Source organism: Arthrobotrys flagrans, assembly GCF_004000055.1.
Source record: "Arthrobotrys flagrans strain CBS H-5679 chromosome Unknown unitig_3, whole genome shotgun sequence".
NCBI lineage: Eukaryota > Fungi > Ascomycota > Orbiliomycetes > Orbiliales > Orbiliaceae > Arthrobotrys > Arthrobotrys flagrans.
This window is the reverse complement of record NW_027137547.1, coordinates 1,541,664-1,556,594: the sequence shown is the minus strand read 5'-3', so window position 1 is coordinate 1,556,594 and position 14,931 is coordinate 1,541,664. Positions and strand designations below refer to the sequence as shown.

At 46.6% G+C, this 14,931-nt stretch overlaps 8 protein-coding genes across 10 annotated transcripts; 6 read left to right on the top strand and 2 right to left on the bottom strand.

Annotated features, from left to right (window-relative positions):
- Positions 1-903: 903 nt before the first annotated feature.
- Positions 904-1,704, top strand: DFL_001827 (uncharacterized protein; the record flags this gene model as incomplete). Its single annotated transcript, XM_067630512.1, has 3 exons — positions 904-1,176; positions 1,238-1,437; positions 1,500-1,704. 3 exons carry the CDS (start codon positions 904-906, stop codon positions 1,702-1,704), a joined length of 678 nt encoding a protein of 225 aa, XP_067493149.1.
- A 724-nt stretch (positions 1,705-2,428) lies between these two features.
- On the top strand, positions 2,429-4,425 carry DFL_001826 (uncharacterized protein; the record flags this gene model as incomplete). 2 transcript variants are annotated; one of them, XM_067630511.1, is made up of 6 exons in its annotated part: positions 2,429-2,563; positions 2,643-2,728; positions 2,816-2,870; positions 2,931-3,984; positions 4,180-4,341; positions 4,403-4,425. In XM_067630511.1, the coding sequence occupies 6 exons, from the start codon at positions 2,429-2,431 to the stop codon at positions 4,423-4,425; spliced, it is 1,515 nt and encodes a 504-aa protein (XP_067493148.1). The 2 variants fall into 2 exon arrangements, with proteins under 2 accessions (XP_067493148.1, XP_067493147.1); XM_067630510.1 differs by having other exon boundaries at positions 4,180-4,307; positions 4,403-4,411.
- A 2,387-nt stretch (positions 4,426-6,812) lies between these two features.
- DFL_001825 (uncharacterized protein) lies at positions 6,813-7,778 on the top strand (the record flags this gene model as incomplete). 2 transcript variants are annotated; one of them, XM_067630509.1, is made up of 2 exons in its annotated part: positions 6,813-7,316; positions 7,379-7,381. In XM_067630509.1, the coding sequence occupies 2 exons, from the start codon at positions 6,813-6,815 to the stop codon at positions 7,379-7,381; spliced, it is 507 nt and encodes a 168-aa protein (XP_067493146.1). The 2 variants fall into 2 exon arrangements, with proteins under 2 accessions (XP_067493146.1, XP_067493145.1); XM_067630508.1 differs by having other exon boundaries at positions 6,813-7,778.
- Positions 7,779-8,285: 507 nt separating this feature from the next.
- Positions 8,286-8,828, top strand: DFL_001824 (uncharacterized protein; the record flags this gene model as incomplete). Its single annotated transcript, XM_067630507.1, has 1 exon — positions 8,286-8,828. One exon carries the CDS (start codon positions 8,286-8,288, stop codon positions 8,826-8,828), a length of 543 nt encoding a protein of 180 aa, XP_067493144.1.
- A 489-nt stretch (positions 8,829-9,317) lies between these two features.
- Positions 9,318-9,674, top strand: DFL_001823 (uncharacterized protein; the record flags this gene model as incomplete). The annotated part of the gene is made up of 1 exon (XM_067630506.1): positions 9,318-9,674. The coding sequence occupies one exon, from the start codon at positions 9,318-9,320 to the stop codon at positions 9,672-9,674; it is 357 nt and encodes a 118-aa protein (XP_067493143.1).
- DFL_001822 (uncharacterized protein) lies at positions 9,423-10,125 on the bottom strand (the record flags this gene model as incomplete). The annotated part of the gene is made up of 4 exons (XM_067630505.1): positions 9,423-9,668; positions 9,767-9,870; positions 9,950-10,028; positions 10,105-10,125. 4 exons carry the CDS (start codon positions 10,123-10,125, stop codon positions 9,423-9,425), a joined length of 450 nt encoding a protein of 149 aa, XP_067493142.1.
- A 249-nt stretch (positions 10,126-10,374) lies between these two features.
- Positions 10,375-11,019, top strand: DFL_001821 (uncharacterized protein; the record flags this gene model as incomplete). The annotated part of the gene is made up of 3 exons (XM_067630504.1): positions 10,375-10,493; positions 10,551-10,707; positions 10,807-11,019. 3 exons carry the CDS (start codon positions 10,375-10,377, stop codon positions 11,017-11,019), a joined length of 489 nt encoding a protein of 162 aa, XP_067493141.1.
- A 798-nt stretch (positions 11,020-11,817) lies between these two features.
- DFL_001820 (Helicase) lies at positions 11,818-14,174 on the bottom strand (the record flags this gene model as incomplete). Its single annotated transcript, XM_067630503.1, has 6 exons — positions 11,818-11,833; positions 11,888-12,539; positions 12,623-13,033; positions 13,665-13,943; positions 14,026-14,050; positions 14,172-14,174. 6 exons carry the CDS (start codon positions 14,172-14,174, stop codon positions 11,818-11,820), a joined length of 1,386 nt encoding a protein of 461 aa, XP_067493140.1.
- Positions 14,175-14,931: the final 757 nt, after the last annotated feature.

Here is a 14,931-nt window from a genome sequence, read left to right as displayed (position 1 = left end):
TAAGTATTTTTACTGCCCTGTTCTTCCCCATTCTCCCATTCCCAAAAGAATAACCTTCCCCAAACTTGGACCAGCTCCCCATCCTGTCCTGTCCTGTCCTGTCCTGTCTTGTCCCATCCTATCCTATTCGATCCCATCCCATCCTATCCCGTCCCGTCCTGTCTCTTCCCAGGCTGGTCGAGTCGGCAAAAAGGCTCCAGCAAGACCAGACAAAAAAAAAAAAACCCCTTCTTCGTCTTTGCTTAAGTATTTTCTACCTCGTCTACTTTCGGTAAGTATCACCTTTCCCCATTATTCCCTTATTCTTCCTCCCTTCACCATCTATCCACTCCCAATATATCATATCCAAGTTCAAATCCAAGTCCAAGTCCAAGTCCAAAGTCAAGTCCAAGCCCAAGCCCAAGCCCAAGTCCAAGTCCAAGTCCAAGTCCAAGTCCAAGTCCAAGTCCAAGTTCAGTCCAATTCAATCCTCCTCATCCTCCTCCCCTCGTATCCTCTCCTCGGAACAATCATCACCTTTTTCCTGGTTGGAGCAAAGAGGCCTTCGAACCCATCTACATTTCCACCTTTTCCAACATGAAACCCTCCCGTGTTGATCCTCCGCCCCATCATGTCAACGCGAATATTCAACACCATGGCACTAACAAACCAAGCTCAGCTACATCTTTCCTTATTCCCTGGTCTCTTTTCTCTCTCTCCATCTCGCCAGACCCGAGAGACTCCCTTCGAATCGCGTCTCCCTGACATCCTCGACCTACATTCCGATATAGCCACCTAAAGAACAGAGAAAGTCGTCGGACACAGAAAACAAAAAAGAGGGTTCCACGCACACCAACAACAACACCAAAACATCACCACCCGAAAATCCTTGCCACTGGAATAAATCTTAGCCTCGCAGGCAATATGTCGGACAACGACGGACAAGGTTCCCCAGGTACCCATGAAGACCTCGTCGGCGCGTCAAACTTGGGTAATGGTAGCCTGGCCCAGGGCACGGGAGCTGTTCCAAACGAATCTCGGGGCATGAAGCGGATGCGACCCACCCAAGATGAGGACGATGACGATGACGATTCTAAACCTGGTCGCGAGAGGCGTAAGATTGAAATCAAGTTCATCCAAGACAAGTCACGTCGCCACATCACTTTTTCGAAGAGAAAAGCTGGTATCATGAAGAAGGTACGTTCTTCTCAAATGAAGCCAACAGAACGTCTATGGGTTCTAATAATCACTCCACCAGGCTTACGAGCTCTCAGTTCTTACCGGAACCCAGGTGTTATTGCTGGTCGTGTCCGAGACAGGTCTGGTGTACACATTTACCACTCCCAAGTTACAACCCCTCGTAACTCGGGCGGAAGGTAAAAACCTCATTCAAGCGTGCTTGAACGCTCCAGAACCGAACATTCCTGGCATGCAAGAGAACACAGAGCCCGATGACGCGTAAGTTGTCCTGGATTCCTTGACGTTTTCCTGCCTAGATACTAAAAAAAAACCGACACTAGACCGGAATCTCCAGAGGAACATAGCCACATGCAGATTCCTCAACAGGCTCGAGCTCTCCCGCCGCAGGTCCCAGTTGCAGGAGCTTATAATATGTCGCCCGAAGAATATCAATACCTTGCCCAACAACAGCAGCAGGCTCATCGCACCCAATACGGCATGCCCCCTACGCATATGCAGCAGCCTCATCCTGCGCGATCCTCTTAATAAAGCATTTGTACCAACTTTATATGATCAATTATGCGTCTATGATCTAGAGGTGTGTGTGTGTGTCCGTCCGTCCATCCGTAGGAAGGGGGTTAGGACGCGTCGGGGGATAGATAATTATTTAGGCCTAGCACTGGAATTACTCTTAAGGAAGCAGTATTTCAGCGGCGTCTTTCTAGCCTTTTCTTTTTGCGTGTTTTTGCGTATGTTTCTCTCCTGATGCCTACACTTCCCTTGCCTGTATATGGACATGTGAAGAAAGTTGGGTCCGATTATATTCAATAATTGGGTTTCATGCCGAATGTGATCTTCCTCCCTCTTTTTTTTTTTTTTTTTTTTCTCAAGAAAAAAAGGGGTTTTCCCCAAGGCTGTGATCGACGCCGCAGTATTCCGTAGCACCATTCCTGCACTGTCTTTTTTTTAATTACTTTGAATCCCCATGCATCCCTGTGATCGTTATCCACACAACAGTTGAAATCCGAATGTGCTGGTATAGCTGATAGTATACCCTGTATAGTACCCTGTAATTGATTTTGTCAGCGGAACACAGAAGCTACATAAGTACTTAAACCAGTGTAGATCCCGTAAATATAGAACTTGGCTAGCGAGAAATTTTCGACCACTATAAACCCTCCCATTCAGTACTATTCAATTTGTCCGCCTGAAATCGAGGCTACCCGTGCCACGAGAAATTGCCGGGGTCCAAATTGTACCAGCAGCAGCCATGCATAGCCAAGGCCTTGATATTCTCATGAATGCCATCCGTCTCGGCGATATCAAGGCCGTTCAGGAACACCTAGTGACCTCTAAGCATCACCTAAACGCTGTGGACAAATTTGACTACTCCCCCATCGTTTTGGTATGTAAATTCATCACCAATTTATCAGATATTTTGTGATCCTATAGAGCCTTCCTAAACATGTAGCGGCCCCGTTCAGGCAAGCCTCTGCGGCCACTATGATATTCTCGAACTCCTTCTGTCGCTTGGGGCTAGATGTGACAGGGACACCTTCCAGGGAGAAAGGTAAATGTCCCTCCGACCCGTAATGGTAAACAAGATCCATGCGAGCGGTTGAAGAGAGACTAGCTAACGGCTACCGCTATGGTCCAGAGCCGTTTATAGTGCACTCAACGACCGCATTCGCAATCTTCTCCTTAAATATGACGTCGGTGTCCCCTACGATACCATTACCCCGCATAGTTATGGCGCGCTGACTTCTATACAGTATTCGGTATCTGTCGACAACAAGCAACCGTATGCAACGTTGTTGTCGTCCCTGCTGTCCAAAGAGGTTGGTTGTGCATCCCTTACGGGGATTTTCAGGCCACGTCCGGATGGCGATACTCTTATCCGTCCGCGAAATGGTGGGGACGAAATCGTCGCCCATGCTTTTGTTCTAATCGCCCGTTCAAAGTACTTCCGTGACCTCATAGAGTCTTCGGGAACCCTACAGGTTAACCGGTTGCCAATCCCAGCTGATGCGGACTCAACTTTAGTTGTCCTTAGGTATATGTATCTGATCGATTCGGGCGATGGCATTGAAAACTGTGGCACCTTGGACTCCACAGAACTCGCAGTTTATTTCGGCCTCCCGTCCCTGTGCAAATCTGCTGACTCGGAGCCGGGGAGGTCTGGTGCGAACAAGCGCACGGCAGTTGTTGAAGCCGCCCAAGAAGACTTCCTTCGACTGTGGGACGAATATTTGAGCGTTCCACTTTGTTTGCCTCGTGGTGAACCATTCTCTATTTCCATGTTGCCCTCCAGAATTAAATCCCTGCGGCCGGATGTCGTCTTGCAGGTTGAGTCGCAGTTCGATGGCAACGTGTTTTTTTATGCGGCTCACAGAGCCATGATCCAAAGCGATTTCATCTGCACCGCAATCCGGTTCAAGCAAGAATTCCAGTTATCGCAGACGGGCGGGCAGTGGCCTATAATAGTATCAATTGATGTATCACCTGAAATCATGGAAGTTATTTTGAAATGGTTTTACACAGATATGGTGGAAATCCCATCGGAAGATGCCCTTGATTTATTACAAGCTGCGGACATGCTTCTGATTGAAAGACTAAAATCAAGAGCATGCTTGCTTATAACAACACAGGATAGCGACGGTTTGTTGACCGGGGAACTTGGATATTCCATCTTTGATGTTGCCAGAACCGGTTGGATCACAGGAACGTTTCCTAAGCTGGATCCGTTCTGTGCCAGGTTCCTTGCAAGCCGCCTAGAGCAGTGTCTAGAGGGTGAGGTTATCAGGCTTCAGTTTGAAGAGCTTATCCGTGAGTCGGCCAGTAGAATTAAAAAGAGAGAGGAAACGGACACGATAGAGCTTATCGACGATATTCGATACTATCTAAGCGGTAACGGCAACTCCTCTCCCCCCTCTTCCTCCCCTTCTTGCTATTGAAGATGTAAACTCGGACCGCATTTATTTGAACTTTGTGTTTGCTAATGTTCCATTGGTATCGATTCAGAACGGTTTAGGATGCGCTTCGAAGCACTTCCTGCGCACATGTTTTCCGATGAGCCGCATGATGTTGACCACGTGCCCCAGCTGCAAGAGCCCGCGAGCGAGACACTCAAGACCGATAACTATGAATACGTAAGGCTTACCACTGCGCTTGACGAGCTTCTAGGTAAGGCAGACTAGGTCTATTTATATAGCAAAGAATAATATGAGCTGACTTGATATTGCAGTCAAACTAGGTTTTGACGTGTAGGAGGATCGGTCTCCTTTGTTAGTCTGTGTACTTACACCATACTTAATTGGTTGCATATGCAACTTGGTTTTTATGCCTTACACTAGATCTATAGTTAGATTGAGAACCCCAGGTCTGCAGATGTAAATCTGCGGAGTGTCCTACTTAAGCATTTCTTACTTAAGCAGGAACCTAAATTACCTATCTAGCAAGTACATGGTACACGTAGCAAACCGGGGGATATATTTCATCTCGTGTGTGTTTCATGAATTCAAGATCAAGAACATGCACGATTAAATTGTTGAAGTGTTGCATGTTGGATTTTCGAGTTGGCCTAACTAAGCCAGACTTATATCTATCAACTACTCTTAGGTACTTAAGTACATGTACTTACTCGAGTATATAGGAAGTATCTAACCTACTACCTAGTACTCACAGTGCTCCTTAGTGACCATTTGAGCAACTGCCTACTATGCACTTAGGTAAGTACTTGCAAGTACCTACCTATGAAATTTAGACAGCCAGCAAGAGAGAGCGCACACCGTATGAGTAAGCTAAAGCACGAATACGCATGAGGTAAGGAATTATGCATAACCCACCAACCCTGGACTCGAGACTACCCCTTACTCGACCGGGACTAGGCCTGACAACAGCATCTCCAGTCTGGCTGTCTCCGCTCGCTAAACCAGCTACAACCGACAAGTTAACTGGCTGGGCTGGGCTGGGCTGGGTCATTCCTTTCTCTCCTCTCGATCTCTCTTTCTCACTCTCGCTTTCGTCCCCACTCCGAATCCATGGCCACCCCAGCATTGTCTGTCTGTTCATCCGTCTTTGTGTGCGGTGTCTGGAACCCCCTTGATTCTTGATTCCTGATCCCCAGATCCATCTCCCTCCTCTTTTGACTAAAAAATGCTTGCTTGCATTTTATCATACTATACTGTCCCAGTACTTTATTACTACTCTCGATATCCTACACCGCTATACTATAACTACTTGGTTACTTACTTGAGTACTTACTAAGTCAGTAAGTACGTAGCTGCGCAAGTGTACCTACTTAAGTACTTAAGGACCTGGACAAGCACCTAGGTAAGCAAGCTCGTTAAGTACTTAGTACCTACCTTGCTTAAGGCTTTTCTATAAGGTAGGTCGTAGTGAACACCAACAACCGCCGCCACTGTTAACGGCCCACTGTTTCCTTTCCCTCCGTTCGAATCCACTTCTTTATATACCTACTTAAGTATATACCCTCATGCATGGTTATGGTTATAGATCTACTTTATTCAACGAAGTGTTTACCTCCCTGCCTACCCGTCTTGTCTATTGTGCCTATACCCACAGTTATCCAGCACTCCGTACTTCACAACCATCAGCTCTACCGCACATGTTTTGCACCTCGCACCGACTTGACATACCTTGACTTCACGATCAGGACTATCCTCAGCTGGTCACGCAACCATATCGAGTAAATCCGTAGAATCAATTTTACACACATACACACACACACACACACACACACACACATACACATCTACATATTTACACATACGCAGACGCAGACGCATACACATACGCACCTAAAGGCTCGGGTATTCTGCTGCTGCTTTGTCAACCCAGAGACCCCCGCTCAAGTGTTCTAAACATCCCCTTTCCCCAAACCATCCCCCAAGAACAAAAAAAAAAAAAAAAAAAAAAAAAACGCCAACTCGCGCGAACCTTTCCAACTCGATTGGTCAATTGAAACCCCTTTCTCTTTTGTGGCCGACTAAACCGCTGGCAAGAAACGAAGGCAATGTGCATTAAATGAGATTCCACCATCTCCCTTACCCATTGCCACTGGTTTCATCGTTGGATTCATTGAGGTGAGAAAGGATTTCTTTCCTTACAATTGATTATATCGCCTGTCCCCCCTTCTCCCCTCACCTTACCCCCCCAGAAATTGCGATTCCAATTCCAATTGCAATTCAATCCAACAGGGCCGTGTCTGTTGATTGTGATGAGAGACTGTATCGACCGACGTACAGAGTCTCTTTACGGCCTCATATGCATATGTGTGACATTGACACTGGCTTCTATTAACCCCAAGCGTTTCCAATGCCCCGAACGTCCCCCCATTGCCTTATCAAAGAGGATGATGGCATTGACGGAGGCCCCCATGCATCTGCACCGCCCTTGGTCCCTTTCTCTCGCTTCCCCCCTCCCCTGCTTCCACTTCAAAAGATAAACACCCGCTTGAGCACTTGCCTACCTTATATTCAGACGTGCTGACTTGACCACCAAAGCATTTTTCTTATTCCATTCTATTCGATTCTTAATTTCCTTGTTTGATTTCGTCCCTATCGTTTAGTTCTTCGCCCCAGAATAAAAGTAATAGAGGATCCAGGTTCCGAGCAACCTCCGGAATCATCAAGATGCCGACCCCTTTCAAAAACTCAATGCCTAGCTCGCAGCAGATCAATGGGGACCGGGTCCTTTTCCCAAGCGAACAGCCTCGTTTAAACCCGAGTCCCGCTCTCCAGTCGCCGAACCTGGGCGACGAAGTCTTCCATCATCCCAACCTATCACCCCAAGACGGCACCGACAATGGCTTGGGTCTTCATGGGCTCCATTCCTCGCAGGCCCTGGATCTACATAAACACAACGGCAGCAACGGCAGTCTCACATTCCAAACATACGCCAATCCGTTGGATAACCACATTGGCTATGGTGTCCACGGCCTGGATTTCAATCCGGCCGTTCTCCCAATTTCTTACAATCAAGGGGCCTCGGAAGATCCTCATGGCACGGTTATGGCGGCGTTCTTTCCGAACTCTGACGGTGGCCCAAAGCTCGACTCCCATACCGAAGCCTCCTATGGCACCGGAATTGGGACCAACAACCCTCCGCCAACAGGCCAAACCTCCATAAAAGAGGAAGTACAATCTGGGAGCGAAACAGTCCAAAGAACCCCTCGCCCAGTCGTTTCCGGAGGCTCCAGTAAGGCTGCAACTATATCGGGGTCGAATTCAAAAATTGTACCACCTCCGATAAATACAGACGCACAAAGCCCCCAAACAGGCGGTGGTGGAACAAAGAGTCAACATAATACTTGGAGAAGAGGAAATAAAGGACGGACCCCGTTATCTGTTAAGCGATCACAATCCACCCCTAATGTTCAATTGGCGGCACAGCTAGCGGCAGCTAGCGCCGTTTCCGCACCCCCGATACCTTCAGCAAATACAACGGATGACATCTCCCCTGTTACTCTTGCATATCAGCTTGATAAAAAGCGAAATAAACTGGGATACCATCGAACTTCTGTTGCATGTGGTATGCCCGACCTTCTCACATCCCACACACAACCGCCTAGTCTATCTGAAATCGTGGGAAATTTTTGATCTCATCTAATTTCTTGCGTATTCTCTATTTTAGGGCACTGTCGACGACGAAAAATAAGGTGTATTCTTGCGAAAGACGAAAGCGGGCGTTGTTCCAATTGCATACGACTCAAGAAAGAATGCAGTTTCTATCCAGTAGAATCTGCGGACCGCCGGCCCCGTTCGGCCTCGAAGCCCGAGATATCTTCACAAATCTTCCAAGACAATTGTTCATCGCCGTCTTCCCCAACTCGTTCTCCCAGACTCAGTGTCGATCAGATAAATATGGCCCCGGTATATGACGGAAGTTTGTATCCATCGTCTCTACCAATCACACCAAACTACGAATGTGAAACACCGACGTCCACATTCGACGATACTTACAGGAACAGAAGCCTTTCTTCCAGTAGCCGGGCCTCGTTGGCATTTTCAAACTCAGGTTCGCGCCGGCCAAGCCTTGCACATATGTTCACAGCGCCTTTGCCCTCCCGGGAGTTCCGGTCATTATCAGATGCGTCTCCCACATATATGGAAACCTTTTCCAGCTTCGCGTCACGGTTCGGAAGTAGCACAAAAGCCATTGGGATTGGGATTGAGGACCCCACTTCCTCGTTTTGGCGGCTGGAAAATGCTTCAAACAACTTTTCACCGCTCTCACAACATATCAATTTTGGAGGGATGCCATCATTACAAGAAGATGCTGTTCGACACGAGCGTCTCAATTCTGTTGATAATGGCGTTGGGCCCATGGCTCAGAGCTACGCAGATTCGGGCCTTTTCTCTGTTGGATCAGACCCACCGATTGAAAACGTTATCCCCCATGCCGCCAAGGCGGCTATGGACGTACAAACGAGCCAAGCGTTTATCGAAGGTACAGAAGCATTCCCAGTAAATGGGGGCTATGACATTACCTGGAATGACCCAAACAAAGGAGGGACTTCTGGTATTTCGCACAACTCGGCGCTCGCAGAGAACTGGTTCTTACCACAGCAGGCCATGACCGACATGGTCTGCGACCCCGATTCTATCCAACACCTCAACCAAACGGCGCTTGGAGTTAAGCATGAGTGAAACCCTCTACGGCAAATAAAAGCTGGATTTGTTCTTTGCTTCTTTCCACACACACACACCCCTCTGTTTTATCTAATTTTTGATTTCTTGTGGCATGCTTGCGGTTTGGGCGGTTGCGACAAAAATTTCCTGTGAGCCTTCCACAATAGTAACATATTTATTTCCATACTTTTTTTTTTTTTGTCCTTTCTTTCTTCCTCTCTTTCCTCCCTTCTTTTTTTTCTTTTGGTTCAGATAACGGCAGTGTTCTAGCAAGCTTTGGTTTTATCTGATTACATTGTATATTTTTAAGCATTCAGGCGCACATATGCCTTTTTGTTGAGATGCCTGTGGCGATAAGTTCACCATCAAAACGAACAAGTTGTTGGGCCGTATTGAGCCTAGTTTACTTGCAACGCCATATCACCACCTGTAGCTTTCTGCAATTGGTGGCAGTTCGCGCGTAGTTCGCGATTTAGCCGAATGAAAGCAAATTGATGGTATTAAAACATGCAATATTCCAGCAGTTTGGGAATAGTGAGCTGGAGTGAGAACCTCACAATTTTGGTCGGGGCAAATCGAGGGAACAGGAGCGGATGCGTTTACAAAAGATACTCATATCCTATCAATGTCGACATCAGATGTGTCATCGTCTTCTCCTTCAATGCCAAAGTCCACACCACCATCATCCATGCCTTCGATATCGAATGTGCCTTCGTTGATTTTCGCCGATTCTGGCAACTCTCCATATGCCTTCAGGTTTCTGGCTTCATCGGCGGTATATTTGAGAATGACATCGCCCTTTTCGTCTTGGTAATCCCGAAGAGAGAGGAGGATAATGTCGCCTTGGTTTATCCAAACCTATAGAATAGAGGACCCAGGGAGGAGAATCCTCAATGTTAGAAAAAGAATTTTCACAGCCGCAAACCGGACATCAGATGAAAGGAGCGTATTCCAACCTTTTTCCGAAGCTTCCCTCGAATATGAGCCAGTCGTTTCTCGCCATCGAAGCACATTGCTTCAAGTCTACCGTTGCCTAGCATTTTTGTGACTTGGGCATATTCTAGAATGAAAGTCAGCATCCAAGTTACGTTAAAGGAAATTGGAGGTGTGCGTGCACATATAGATGCAGATCCGCGTACCTTGGCCGTCTTCCTTGAAAGTAAGCTCTCTTTTCTCATTGTCGTTCTCGTTCTTCCCTCTACGACGATTTTTACCGCCCTGTATTGATGGAAACGGACGTCAGCGCAGGTTCGTCACCTTGGCCGCCTTGGTGGGTAGGAGGAAGGTGACAGACCTTTCCCTTGTTCTTTGGCATGCTTATTATACGACGTCGACGTCGACGGGGGAGATATTATCTGGACTATGGGTGCAAGGATGTTGGAGGTCTGGAGACGATTTTTTGATGGGCCTGGTTTTGGTCGGTCGAGGCTTTGTCGTGGTGAGGTGAGATGAGGTGGGATGAAACAGAGTCACCACTTGGTCTTCAGCAATTTTTAGAGTTCCCAGGGGTGGCGCAGCGATACCTTATCGGACATGCGCCACACGCGTGTGTATACGCCACACAATGGACTTACCTTCATGCGCACCATCGCAGAACATCACCGTCCCAGCGCGGAGACCTCATAGACCTCCTCTTCCCATCCACCACGCTCAGGACCCCGGACCTGTCCAAATATCGGCACTGTGAATGGCTTCTCATGACGAAAGACGACGGTCGTCTCGAAACTCCATTTCTTCCAGCGATGCCGAACTTATAAGGGACCATTCACGGCGGCTGGGGCTAGCTTCCCCATCTGCCTCCTCCGCCTCTAGCCAGTTACTCGACCCATCCACCGTCGGCGCCCTTTCCTCCCATTTTGATCAATTACTAGGGGCAATAGCGGGGAGGATTGAGAGTGTTTGTACTACACGTTCATTGATATATTTATTCATTCTCTTTCTAAACGTATACTTCCCATAAGCGCTTCTAACTCCTTGCTCATCTTCGAGATCGCAGCTTTCAGAGCAAACCCGAGTCTCCACCCAACAAAGCCACCGACAACATCTATCCGCTGTCGACAAAGCCACCGCTGAAATCGAACGATTCAAAGAAATACTACATCAGATCGACGAACTTGAACTCGAATTCGACCGTATCCGCCGTATACAAGAAATTGTATCCAATTTTAAATCACGAGTGGCAACACTTGAAAGAAGGCTTGGAAGATGATGGTACTCTTCAACAGCCTTCGGCTCGTCAAGCATATCTGCCACCGCCTTAACATTCGATGTTTTTTTTGGAATGCTTTCCCCTATTACCAATACCAAATAAGATGACCACAATCAACACGTATGGAGGCATAGGAACGTGCCACTTCGTTCCAAAAGCACCAACAACTTGACCTTGCAACTAACCTGGCCCCGAATACACTCTCAGGCACCCTTTGCCTTCTCCAGTCCGAGCGCGTACCGAGACGTCACGGGGCTTCCCAGTGTCAATGATCGCTTTCGTGATTATGTCGGCGTTTCGTGGTCTTATAGGTGCGCCAACCCCCATCCTCCTATCATGATAAACTACTACCCCGTGATGCTGACTACTACAGCTAATAGCCGATGGACAGGCCATGATAGCATGTTGGGCGGCTCCCGCGTCTAGACAGCCTTCGGCTTCTATGTGATTTAGTTCATGCGGTGAAAAACATCCTCATCAAGGGATAAAACACATTGCGTTGCCCTCCATAAACCTCATCTAGCGAACTAGGCTAGAATCAAAGCGATACCCTCCTCTCCTCTGAACTGCTCTGTAAAGCGAGAGCGAGGAATAGAGGTATAATACACTAGCGAACCAGAGCAAACGAAACTTATATTGAATAGTACGTGCAGTGAAAGTACATATTTGTATTGCGAGAAATTGGCTACCGAATAATCAATTTTGGAGAATACAGAGGAAAGGGGTAGTGTGTGCAAACAGCGTCCTGATTTCTGGCCGCATGTTTCTTCTTTTCGAATTATTTGAATCCCCGGGAACCTAAGTGTTCATGTAACTAGCGGAAGAGTTAGTATGTACAACAGGGTGGATGCAAAATTGGCGTGCTTACCGACTAGCATCAATTCCACCCTCGGGGAATTGTTCCAGTTGCACTTCGAACCGTTCCATAATCTTGTCCAAAACTTCAGCATCCTCCTTGCTGCTCACGAAACTAATACTCAACCCCTTAGTACCGAATCGGCCGGCGCGTCCCACCCTGTGAAGGTATGAGTCGGGATCAGCAGGGAGGTCATAATTGATAGCAAGGTTGATACGCTCGATATCGATCCCGCGACCAAAAACATCCGTAGCTACACAGATGCGTTTGTTGAATTCTTTGAAAGACGTATAGCGTTTGATACGTTCCTCCTGCGATATACCCGAATGCACAGCAATGGAGGGGAAATTGCACTCGACAAGCAGCTTGTTTAATTCGTTGGCTCGGACAGTCGACTTGACGAAAATGATGACTTGGTTGAATTCAAGTTGATCCAGAAGATCATTCAACTTCCGATTCTTCTCCTTTTCTTCAAGTTTGATATAGTATTGTTGTAGACCATGGAGTGTGAGTTTGGTTTCGTCATCAACAAATATTTCGAGTGGCGATTGCATAAATTTCTTGCATATCGGTCGGATATCTTGTGACAATGTGGCAGAAAACATCATTACTTGTTTGCTCTGTGGGGTTGCCCTGAATATTTCTTGAACGTCGCGGCGCATATCTAGTTATGTCATATTTAGCAAGCAGGGCCTAGGATGGATTGAAGAGCAGAGTCGCTTTTCAGGAAAATGTCGGCGGACGAACCAATCTGATCAAGCATCTTGTCGCACTCGTCTAAAACGAAGGCTTTAACGCTCCCAAGGCGTAGGTGTTTGTCCCGTACAAGTGCATTAAGCCTTCCAGGTGTCGCAACAATGATGTGAGGGTGCGTGTCTTTGTTCTTCAAGACTTCGATATCCTTTTGCATGGGTGTACCACCATAAAAGACGCTGCATTTGACCTCGGGCATATACTTTGAGAACCTTGTGTACTCATTGCGGATCTGGTAGGCTAGCTCACGCGTGTGGCACATTACCAGAACGGAAGTTTCCCCGGCAACTGGATCAAGCTGTTGGAGTGTAGTTAACACGAATACCGCTGTCTTCCCTAACCCAGACTTCGCCTGGCAGAGGACATCGGTACCCAGAATAGCCTGTGGAATGCAAACTTGCTGGACTGTGACAAGCAAAGTTGGTGTTAGATGCGGATTATCAAAGATGACTCGGCTCGGAACTGAGAATGAAAGCCGAAAGCAGAAGGGCCAAACTAAGCAAGCAGGGGCAAGAGATAAAGTTATGCCTAATAGGGCCGATATCCAGTAATATCAAAGGAAACAGGCAGTGTAGAATTCTTGTACGATATCGCCGGGATATGACGCCCACCCCACCCTCTTAACCACCGTAAGGAGATACTCGAATCGGAGCCGCAGTTTGTGAGGTCCAGTATGTCCATTGTATGATGCTGATTACGATGCGACGGGTCCCCTTGAGTAGCCGGTAATTTTTCCTCCAAGGTTTGGCTTTGCGCGTGTAGCGTCAAGCAGCCCATGCAGCCGGAAGACCAATTGTGGCTTCGTCCACCCAATGAGCTAACGGTTAGGCGGTAGTAGCTCCGATCCAGTGTTACTATGGCTATGCCATCCGTTTCCCATAAATCTCGGCTAGATCGAGCTGGCGTTGGTATATCTTTCTCATTCCATCTCGGGAAATCACAGAGCATTATCGGCGTCTAGGAAGCCCACCGGACGAAATCTATCTTGGTGCAAGGGACAATAGGGGAGCGGGCATAGCAGGAGAAGTAGACTGACCCTCGGAAGGATGCTCGAAGCCGCAGTCGACGATTGCTCGGAGGAGTTCTGGTTTCAAGAGGAAGTCGCGGAAACCGGTGCTATGTATTCCGACATATGAGCCCTTTTTATCGGCTTGATTCGATGCTGTCGTCTCGTTCTTTTGTGCTTCGCCATTACCGGATGCTCCAGCTGCTTCAGTGGGCGCGTTTGCTTCATTTCCGATTTCGTCGTCGGAGTAATCAATAAGATCTTCTTCGTGTTCAGACATGATTGCTGGCGTCAAGAGAGCTGACTTTGCTATGATAAAAATAAAAAAACCATACGGGTGTCAGCAGATCAATCAGAGAAAAGCGTTACCGAAGAACAAATAATCGCGTACCTGATTCGATTAGGGCTGGGGTGGACTAGACGTGCTCCCGGTGGTGTGTAGCTCGATGTTAAGATGGCTGGTGTTATGAGGTGGCAACTACGCGAAAAGAAGTTGAGGTTGAATTTCGAGGAAGGTAAGGGTTGGTCTCAACACACCATTTGAAAGAAGAGATCAAACCAAGTAAGCGCGAAAAAAAATCTTAAATTTTAGAAGTGAAATTTTAATACTTAAGTTAGCTGATTATTTATAATAACTGAATTGCCAGTGGGTTTAATTTAATTAATTTAAATTTTTTTATTTTTATTTTTATTTTTATTTTTTAGAAGGGTAATGGAAGAGATATAAAACCACATAACGACCTTCGGACAGAACGACCCCCTTATAACTTTTGAACGAAGCATCCAAAACCAAATAAAAGTATATCAATCGAAAGAGCAATGAATCAATCTTCTTAACGACCTTCGGACAGAACGACCCCCTCATAACTTTTAAACGAAGCATTTAAAACAAATAAAAATACATCAATCGAAAGAACAAGAAAAATGAAAATACAATATCCAAAAATACAAACAATATCAAAAATCGATATAAACGACCTTCGGACAGAACGACCTCCTCATAACTTTTGAACGAAGCATTCAAAACCAAATAAAAGTACATCAATCGAAAGAGCAAGAAAAACGAAAATACAATATTTAAAAATACAGACAATATCAGAAACCGATAAATAGAAATCAGAAATCAAAAATATCGAGATTTTTACAATCGTCGACTACAAAAAAAAAGTTTTCTCGCTAAAAATTAAACTAAACTAAATTAGTTTAGTTTAATAATAGCGGATAATATACTCATCAGTTCATTTCTCGATAAACTAGTAATAGTAACTCAAGACTATATCCCGATACTCAAAAACAC